The sequence below is a fragment of the Brettanomyces bruxellensis genome, chromosome 8 (genome assembly GCF_011074885.1).
Source record: "Brettanomyces bruxellensis chromosome 8, complete sequence".
Taxonomy (NCBI): Eukaryota; Fungi; Ascomycota; class Pichiomycetes; order Pichiales; family Pichiaceae; genus Brettanomyces; species Brettanomyces bruxellensis.
In genome coordinates, this window is record NC_054689.1 from 1,498,934 (window position 1) to 1,509,367 (window position 10,434).

At 37.5% G+C, this 10,434-nt stretch overlaps 4 protein-coding genes across 4 annotated transcripts; 3 read left to right on the plus strand and 1 right to left on the minus strand.

The window, feature by feature from the left end:
• Nucleotides 1-171: 171 nt before the first annotated feature.
• BRETT_000864 (uncharacterized protein) lies at nt 172-1,992 on the plus strand (the record flags this gene model as incomplete). The annotated part of the gene is made up of 1 exon (XM_041279423.1): nt 172-1,992. One exon carries the CDS (start codon nt 172-174, stop codon nt 1,990-1,992), a length of 1,821 nt encoding a protein of 606 aa, XP_041137637.1.
• Nucleotides 1,993-2,842: 850 nt separating this feature from the next.
• On the plus strand, nt 2,843-4,057 carry BRETT_000865 (uncharacterized protein; the record flags this gene model as incomplete). Its single annotated transcript, XM_041279424.1, has 1 exon — nt 2,843-4,057. The coding sequence occupies one exon, from the start codon at nt 2,843-2,845 to the stop codon at nt 4,055-4,057; it is 1,215 nt and encodes a 404-aa protein (XP_041137638.1).
• A 1,372-nt stretch (nt 4,058-5,429) lies between these two features.
• Nucleotides 5,430-7,493, plus strand: BRETT_000866 (uncharacterized protein; the record flags this gene model as incomplete). The annotated part of the gene is made up of 1 exon (XM_041279425.1): nt 5,430-7,493. The coding sequence occupies one exon, from the start codon at nt 5,430-5,432 to the stop codon at nt 7,491-7,493; it is 2,064 nt and encodes a 687-aa protein (XP_041137639.1).
• Nucleotides 7,494-7,670: 177 nt separating this feature from the next.
• On the minus strand, nt 7,671-9,557 carry BRETT_000867 (uncharacterized protein; the record flags this gene model as incomplete). Its single annotated transcript, XM_041279426.1, has 1 exon — nt 7,671-9,557. The coding sequence occupies one exon, from the start codon at nt 9,555-9,557 to the stop codon at nt 7,671-7,673; it is 1,887 nt and encodes a 628-aa protein (XP_041137640.1).
• Nucleotides 9,558-10,434: the final 877 nt, after the last annotated feature.

Below are 10,434 nucleotides of genomic sequence, written 5' to 3' on the forward strand. Positions count from 1 at the left end.
AAAATGAGAAAACATTGATGCGGGGTGCTACAGAGTTTTTCATCAATAGAAACGACGAAAGATCTAAAATTTTATACTTTTAAGTTTTTGAGCCATAGAGTACGTATTAGACGAATGGAAGAGAAAGGATACTCATACGTCTTTCCTTATTGAAGAAAACAACCCTTCCTGATGACCCCTTATTTGGTATGCTATTCCTCTCAAACAGGGACCTCAAAGAAGCTCGCAGTTGATTTCGCACATGAAATCGAACAGACCATAGATCATGATCGAATTCCAACCGAAGAAAACATGTTTGAAGTTAAGAACATCAGTGAAATAGAAAAACCAGAAGATTTATCGCGCTGGATCTTGATATGCTTTTTTATCAGTTCTTATGGTGACGGCGAGCAGTGTTCTGACGGTGAGCAATTTTACAACAGCCTAAGACATTTGGAAAACGACTTCTTCAAAAAGCGTGGGAAACAATGTGAGTTTACAATGTTTGGCTGCGGGAATTCTTTGTATGATTCTTATCAAGGTGCCGCCAACAACATCCAAAAGGAATTGTCAAGGCTATCATTTCATGAAATAGGGAAGTTTGGTAAAGGAGATGATGGATGCAATATGCTGATGGAAGATTACAACGAATGGAAACTGGATACAATTTCCTTATTACAAAAATTACTGAAGTTCCCGTTGGTGCAAAGGACGAATGAGTATATATCGCAATTCGAAGTTACTGAATCGGACGAAGCTGAGGCGGTCTTATTTGATAAGTCAACAGGTCCACCACATCATGAGGATAATCCATTTTTTGCACGTATTAAGAATATCGAAGTATTGACAAACAATGAGTTTGATGTAAAGAAAGTTGTTCGTGTTTCGTTCGATCTAGAGCAAAAGAAAACCAACTTACGTTATACGACAGGTGATCACATTGCGGTTTATCCTAGTAATAGTGAATCTGATGTTCGTTCATTTCTTAAACTTGTTGGACTATGGCACAAACGAAATCAAATAGTAAGAATAATCCCTGTTGGACATTCAATTAGGCCTTTTTACCCAATTCCCTGTTCTTACTTTAACATATGCAAATACTATCTTGAAATAAATGCCTCACCAAGCAGGAAAATGATCCACTTTATTGCAAATACATTCACGGAAGATGATGCGGCTAAACAATCTCTTGCAAATATCACGAGCAACGCCGAAACATTTGCCAAAAATGTAACTTCAAGACATCTTACAATATCAAAACTTCTCGAGCCATTTGGATATAAGAATTTCAACATTCCGATAACGTTTTTTATGGAATCATTTGGAAAATTGAAACCGAGATATTATTCAATTTCGTCTTCTAGCTTAGAGTTTTCGGATATGGTTGATATGACAGTGAGCCTCGACAAAGATAGTGACAGTCATTTTGAGGGTGTTTTTTCTAAGGAGTTGGAGAGGATTCTTGATGACAAAAGAACAAGTGAAATATGTCAAATTGATACCAGACTTCCTATATTTATGGAGACATCGAAATTTAGACTTCCAACTAATTCAAAGAAACCAATATTATTAATTTGTGCAGGCGTCGGGGTAGCACCGTTTCGTGCGTTTATTAGGGAAATTGCTTTAAAATCTAAGAATGCTGAGATCAGTAAAATATATTTATACTATGGTTTACGCAGGCAAGATGAAGATTTTCTTTATTTTGAAGAACTGAATGAAATCAAAAAGAAATTAGATGGAATGCTTGAGGTTAATATTGCTGAATCCAGAGGGGCTGGACCCAAAGTATACGTACAAAATCTTCTTGAAAGGGATCGGTCCAAAATTGGTTATCTTTGCATTAAGAATAATGCATGCATATATGTGTGTGGCCGGGCCAAAACTATGGGTAGAGGTGTATCGAAGACTTTAATTGATATTTTTTCTGATATTAAAGGCGGCATAAGCCAGGGAGACAACTACTTAAAGCTGATGAAAATATTAGGTAGATATCGGGAAGACATCTGGTAGCAAAATGATAAGATAGATGCCAAATCTTGCAATTACATTGATCTCACCAAATAGAAAAGGGTATTAACAGAATGATATTTTTATTCCTTTATTTATCAAGTTCAATCATAGATAGTGTGTATTTTATTAATATATAGTTTTGAAAAATGATGGATATTGATTTTCAAAGTGTTTAGGGAGTTAGGGGAAGGGACTCTCCCAGCGGGGATTAACATTTTTTTTAAGAAACTAATGATTGACGGATGATTCGAATTAATTTTGAGTTTGCTAACAGATAACTGAGACTCCGAAAAATTATGATTCTTGAGAACTAGAAACCAACAAAATTGAAAGTTTTTGACGTCAGACAGAAAACTATAAGATATGAGTTGACATTACAACAGAATTATCAAGTAAAATTTGAAGTCGAGTTAAAGAATTTTGCCAGATCTGTACTTTTCATTGATAAAATACAAGAGCTATCGTTTCTGATACTGATACACCTTCTTGACGGCGGGATATCGAGAAAAATACCGACCCGGGAAAGAAAAATAATTTTGATAGGTAGTAGTGAATCATTTTACCCGAACAAAAAGTACCGACAATACAAAATTTCTAAATGTTTTCTGTAACTCCGATACACACGGGAGTGGCGTTTTTCGACATCTTGTATGAAAGTTACACCAATTTTTTTTTACTGTTAAATGCTTTCAAGATGAATCACATAATTATTGTAAATTGTCAAATAATTGTTGTATTAAAGGAGGTTACCAATAACAGTTTGTACTTGGGATTCAGTGATAGATTTGGCATTTGTGATCTCCACACAACTTACAGAAAGCCATCCCAAATTACAAAATTGTATCCAACAATGTCATTCAATTCATTTTCATCGACACCTCTCTCCAGGGACTCATCTGATATTTCAATTCATATCAACAATGATTCAAACCCAGTTTTGGAACAAGGATTGCGAACTGTGAATCGGGTACTTTCTACCCAGGCAAAGGCAATTGACTATTTGAGTCGTCAGTATGAAAGGTCTGAATGGTCAAAGAATGAAATTAAAAAGTCATTAAGAATTATGAATAATGGCCTTAATGCAGGAGGTAAAATTATAATATCTGGTATGGGTAAATCATACAAGATTGCTGGAAAAAGTGTGGCCACACTGAACTCACTCAGCGTTCAGTCGGCTCTTTTACACCCTTCGGAAGCTCTTCACGGGGACCTGGGTATCATCCGGGAAGAAAGAGGAGATGTGTTACTTATGATCTCTGCATCGGGAAATACCCCCGAGCTTCTCAATTTACTCAATTATATTCCAGAGACGGTACCTATTATATTAGTCACGTGTACTAAGCACTCAAAACTGAGTATTCTTCCTAGGATTTCATCAATGATTTATGCTGAACTTCCCAAAAGACTCTCTGAAAAGAACTTGTACGGGATGAGTGCGCCAACCATATCAACAACACTCTGCCTCACTATTCTTGATGCCACATCCATGGCACTAGCCGAAGTATATATCAATGACCTAAATATTAGAAAGAAAAGGTTCGGCGATAGACATCCAGGCGGAGCAATTGGCCAGGAGACAGCTGTAGAGCGCTCGACTGCATTTTCTCAACTCAAAATTGATTCTTCTACTCAGACCAGCAGTACTGGTAGCAGTAATAGTATCAGCTCTGCTTCAAGTATTTGTGAATTGAGAAATAAGTCCCGATCCCTATTAGAAGAGGAAACAGAAGATGCAATTAATCAGGAAGAACCAAAGGAGGCCGATGCCTTTTCAGTGTTGGATTTGGTTCTTCTAAATAAAATTAAGAATTCAAACCATGTAATAACAATCAATACGTTGCCAGACCATGATGAACTTAGGGTTACAAGCTTACTTATAGCATATGATTACATTCTTATTGACCACAAAAATAGTCATGATGAGTCCACGACCAAGTCACACATTATGCAAGTTCTCGAATGCTCACTGGGCCAGCAAGTGTACAGAGCAGCCAAAATTCAAGGTGATGACTGGTCTGATATTAAGTGGAAATTGGAGGACGTATTGGTTAAAGTATCGTTTTAAACATTCTTAATTTTGGATTATTTAAATGTTAGTGGAAAACGGCGAAGAACATAATATGTACATTTATGGCAATATTCTGGCTTCCAAAGTTTAAAGATTACCATTTACAATTTGCCTATTCGAAGGGCATTATTTCAGTTAGATGATAGCGACATAAACTTATAATATAACATTCATTTTCGCTTTCATTGATTACAGGTGAAAATACATTTGTAATGTATAAATATACATAGTAAAATTCTGATAGGCATATTCAATAAGCACAGCCGAGTTAAAAATTCAGCTAACAACTAAATTGCTCAACGTACGACTAAACGTTACATTTTTCACTGCTACAAGAAATTTAAATTGCCATATGTTTCATCAACCAGAGCCAATTAAATTTGCAGCTCGGCCATTTATAATACTAGCATTCTGCATATCACTTATTTGGTCCGTAATATCCTTTTCCCCCTTCAAGAAATTAGCAAGGTACAGGAGATATCTAAATTCCCTATAAACTGAAAAAAACTAACAGGACAATAGTACATACAACACACTGATTTCTCATCCTGGTAAGAAAGGGGTAAAAATGCAATAGGAAAACAAATCGAAAAACAGAAATTCTTTATATGGGGTAGGATATCTAAAGATTTTTTTTGAACAGCCTTATCTTAATACAGTTTACATCATGGTTACAAAAGAAGGGGGAAATAAAGAAAATACAACACCTTAAATACCTTATCTATATATATGTATCTATAATTACGGTTATCCAATTTTCAGTATAGTTGATTGCGAACTGAAATGACCAATTCTATAAGCTGGCTTACTTGCTGACTGATCATTGTGTCAAAGAATATTCGCCACAAAGTGATATAATAAGGTTGATTAAAACTTAAATCTGATCTTTCCCTGTTGTTGTACCTAAATACTGAATTTGTTTTACGAGGTTACTAACCTCTAACTCCCGTATGCTTTTTTAGGGGTACTCTAACTAAACGCGTATTTTCTCTCAGCAGGTAGAGTGCTATTTTTTTTTTTACTCCCCCCCCTTTCCACCTGGTAAAATTCCCCTATAAAAATCGATGACTTTTTTTTTTTCGTACCATTTTATCCATTAAATTTTACTTTATCGGGTACACTTGCTTGGCTCGATTCTGAAACATCTTCGTCGTTTTCTATACTCGCATATTTCATTCTGCTCGGCTGTTTCACATTATTTTGTCCGTATTTTAGTTTGTCAATCTTTTGGAACAATTAGAAGAACAGCCAAAGGCCAAAGATCCATTTAATAATCAAGGTCCATTCAAAACTTTGTGCTTAGCAGTTTCATTGGCTGTCAACTCATACCTCGCATAATTTTTAGCTTCATCATACCCTACTGGACACAATGTCTTTTTTTCGAAGATCATCGAGGGAGCATAAAGAACATAAGGTGACCAAGGCAGACCTCTCAACAATTCGTATTGGATCAGAAGATGCAACTCAAAGTTTGAACGCCCCAAGAGAGGTAGTTCAGGCTGTTAGAGCCTATATAGCCCAAATTCCGGGTCAGATCAGTTTCAACAAAGGTGATTTCTTTTACGTTGTCTCGCGACCAAACTCTACTACCATCGAGATAAAGGATCCAGTGAAAAACATGCAGGGTAGTGCTCCAACCAGCTGCTTTAAATTCTTTGAAAAACCCCAGCGAACACACACAAGCAATTCATCAAGTAGCAATAGTTCTTCTCAGCACAGTAGTTCTCAGAATGGGGCTGGCGTGACATTTCACAAATCCTATCAATCTACAAAATCGTTTCATTCGCAACATTCACAACCATCCCAGGTACCTAATCCTTCAGCAAGACACGCATCTTCAAGTTCTAGCAAGCACGTGTCACCGTTACCATCACTTTATGGGATTGTCCTCTATGATTTTCATGCCGAGAGGCCCGATGAGTTGAGCGTGATGGCGGGCGACAGTTTAATCCTTTGTGCCCATCATGAACATGAGTGGTTCATTGGAAAGTTTCTCGATAAGATTGGTGAGCCAGGCTTAGTTCCTGTTTCGTATGTGCGACTTTATGATATAAATACCAAAGTTCCTTACAACGAGCCGTCTGATGCTATAATAGATAGAGTTCGTCTTCCGACTGTTGAGCAATGGAAGATGGTGAAGAACCGTCATAAGGCCAGTGCAAGAACAGTAGGACCTGCAGCTTCAACACCAGGCAGCCGAACAAATTCTTCTGGTGATGTACGCGCCCAGATGGGCGGACAGAATTGGCAAAAGGACTCGTTTTCTTCCACCGCCAGCTCATTTAGTCAGAGCTCGTACATTGCAGGGCAAAATAAGCCCGTGGCGAATATTTCTACGGCGTCTGCATCAACAGCTCGTGCTTCATTGTATGCAGAAGAGGTTAGTATAGAGTCTTTTTCTTCCACAAATGGCAAATACTGGTTCTTGGTTCGTGTCGTGCTCTCTGATCACTCTACACGGTGCCTTTGCAGATATTACGAAGACTTTTTCAATTTCCACCAGCAAATTTTGGCTGCATGGCCGAGGGAAGGAGGTAAATACGATACTAAGGATCATAAAGAGAGAATCATTCCTTTTATTCCCGGTCCAGTGATGGATGTGAGCGAGAACTTGTGCCATAGACGCATGATTGACTTTGATAGCTATCTAAAAAGTCTGAGAGATCTCCCTAGCCATATTTCAAAATCGGTTCTTGCTAATTCCTTTTATGATCTGTGGGAAGGTGACCAACAGTTGTCATATAACGATGTCACGAAGGATGGCTCTCCTATAAGGCCGGCCAGACGTCCTCCAAATATGATTATACTGAATGGTAAAGGATCTAACAGTAATGGAGAGATTGATCGTAAATCTGAACAGCCTCATCCATATAGACCATTTCCACAACAGGGAGGCAATGTTCCGATGGACCATACCGGAGCTATCGATATAAAGCCCACACAGAATCCTCAAAACAGACACAGCTCTTTGGTAAGGAGACTTAGTGAGATGACTTTGGGCCACTCTCATCACCACTCTAGGAAGCACAGTTCATCCGGATCTTCCGTGGGATCATCTACACAGGATCAGAGAGAAACACATAGAAAGCCATCCCAAACCAACTGGACTAAGAGCAATAACGGAAATATGAACACGAGTGCCTCAAAGATATCTCCTTCTAACAAGTTAAAACTAAAGTTTTATTACAAAGATGATATATTTGCAATAGCTGTCCCTGAAACTGTAACATTGGAGGAGCTGAAGCATTTAATTGTCCCGCGAATCGATGAATGTGACGAACCTAACATTGAAGAAAGATTAAAAGTTATACCAAAAGATGTCAACAACGTTGATCAGTTTGAGTATCTAAATGAATGTGTTCTTCAATCGGATTCACAACTTCATGAAACTTCCAATTTCACTGACAAGGGAAAGTTTTTAGTTATAGTTTGATCTTACGCTTTATCTCGCAAAAATTTACAGGGAGGGAGTGAGCTTCTTATTCTCTATAAATGATAAGCCTTGTATAGTTATATAAATATGTACGAGTAATTTCGCAGCGTTCAGTTTCTATCTAGTGAACGTTTTAAATCAAATAAATTTGCTAAATGCCAATTGTCATCTATCTGTCTATTTGGACTCGGAATTTTCTCGGTAGAAAATCGAATGCTTGAACACTTTTAACCTCCTAAGAGCCTTTTCACTATATGCCCTTAAAATGTTTTGCCTGGATGATGCATATTTATTAAAAGGATAAGATGAGTTGGTGTCATCTCCAAGAACACTCAAAATAGATGGTATTCCAAATGTTCTGCACAACCGCTTAACAGTTTTAAAATATTCTTCCTCGAAAAGATTTGGATTACACACTTCTGCTATTTTATAGTGTATTATCCATTCATCCGCCGTTTTCTTATTAATAATCGATAAAGGTGGTGTGGGGTACTTCATATGGGCGGACTTACTATTTATCTTGTGACCGCAAGAAATTTTGAACATAAATCTTCCATCCTTAGATGATTGTTCAAATATTGATTTATTGATGGTTTCACATCGTTTCTTGCGTGCACTTGCCGCTAGCGTTGCCTTCCTTATTCTTTCACTGGGTGGGATTTCAACATCATCAGAGACTTTATCAAGTGTAGTTAGTCTTTTAGCCATTTCAGCGTGAACAACATTCACAAATACTTTTATATGAGGATTATGGTATTTTGATTCAGGACAGTACTTTAAAAACATCCTGAACGGCCTTGACCCAGTCTTCTTCGTTATGGCATTCAATAAATCTTGAAGCATAGAAAGGCTGACATTGAATTCATAGTTTGCCATCATTGTCGATAAAGCTTCTCTCTTGTTTTGCCAATGCTGACCGATATCTTCCACAATGGCCTGGAAATCTGATTCATTGTTCACGTAATCAGGTTGGCCTAGTTTGGGATCATCATAATCAACATTTCCAAAAAATATGCTATCTATCTGCGATAATGGAATATATTGGAATCCCAATATATTCTTGACATTGTGATATGCAACAAAAATACCATCCATGTTTCCAATCCTTGCCTGCAAAGAGTATTTGAACATAACAACCCTTGCCATCTCAAATAATTCACGTTCAAAGCTTTCGTATAAGCCATGAGTACGATTAATCTCATAATTTGTAGGATGGAAGTTAGTATGTGCGATGTCGTATCTAATCGCACAAACTGCCCTTGTTTTGAGATCAAAAACACCAGTTCCAGGCAATCTTTTGTCTTTGGCATCAAGCTGAGATCGCATCAAAATATTGCCAAAGCGAGCATAATGATATGAAGATTTTGAATTTTCAGCCCTCACTGGATCTTCAAGTGATGATTTCAGATATGTCTTAAAAACGGAGGAATCTGTTGTAAGCATCAGCTCCATTGTATTTCCCAACAATGACAATATCAACTCCGTGTCCGTAGTTCGGTCACTATCAATAGAAAATATGTTATCACTTCCTGATGAATCCTTTTTCTTCAAAGTAACAACAGAGCTGATAGGGTATTTACAACTTTCGGACATGTTCGTAGTAGCAGGAAAAGGCTTCGATAAAAAGCCTACATCTAATGGCCGGTTGTTACTAAGGAGCAAGTGAAACAAACGTAGTATTCCAGTTAGGGATGAAGATGAAGAATAATACTTAAGCTTTTTTTCACTCGCTGGCGTTTTTGTGTTGAAAGCTTCCGCGATCTTTAGAAGACGTTGATCATGTGTTGGTGAAACAAAGGGAGTAACCTTATCAAACTTGAAGTTATCCACATTTGGGATATTCAAAAGTTCAGGGCTGAAATTTAAATGCCGAGTTCTTGGATCCCTCATATAATGAACACCAGGTGAGAACAATACACCCTGCAATTCCGGGCATATATCAGGCACATTATCTATTGGATCACAGTACCCTTTCAGGGGTGTATATATATCGGTACTTTTCAAATTACTTATACTTCGTTCAAAAACGACTTCATTTTCTCCAGACCTTCCACCTTTGCTCATAAGTGAGAGCTTTCTAAAGCTATTTCTTTTGTCTTGTTTCACCTTTTTATTTTCCATTAGCCTTCCTTTATTCGAGCCAGTACTGATCTGATTCTTAGCATCATTGCAGATGCTCCTATAGGAACAGCTGCGTATACATCGGTTCAGGATCTGGGATCCTCTTACATGCATCATATCTTTATCGACTATTGATTTTAATTTGCCAAAACTTGTTTGGATGCCCATTAATGTGCTTCTCTCCACTCCACTGAAAATTACCGAGAATCGCATTTTTCATCCGAGACGAAAAGATCTGCATAAAAATTTCTTCTCCGTTCATATTCGGAACATCCACACACCGCATAACCACTATACTGTTTAGGGAATAATATGGAAACCCACTAGCATCTTGCATTGAGCTTTTACCCCGAAGAACTCATTTTCAAGGTTAGCTTTATTTAGAGATAATATATACCGGTTGAACACAGCTACAGCACAATGCTGTAGACGCCATTAGATTTTCCGTACCTACTACATCGAGGGTTCGAGTACGAAAAATGCGAAAAACAAATGGCATGACGTCATTCAAAATATACTTCCTTTTTCTGAAGAATGCTACCCCGGGATCGATAATAATCAGATACGCATACGGCTTTTGAACACCTTTGAAGATTCAGATAATTGCACAAATCAAAATTTTAAGTAAAATAATGAATACTTTGGGCTACATTAATATAGTGAAGATTTGTGGACCTCGGTATTTTGGTCGATATAGGGATCTTCGTTAAATGAAGTGAATTTAGCAATAATAAATTTACTATTGTCCAGCCGTATGAGAGCAGGATTCAAAAAAATTATGAAGTGACACCTATGATGGTTCCAAAGTCAAAGGAATGAT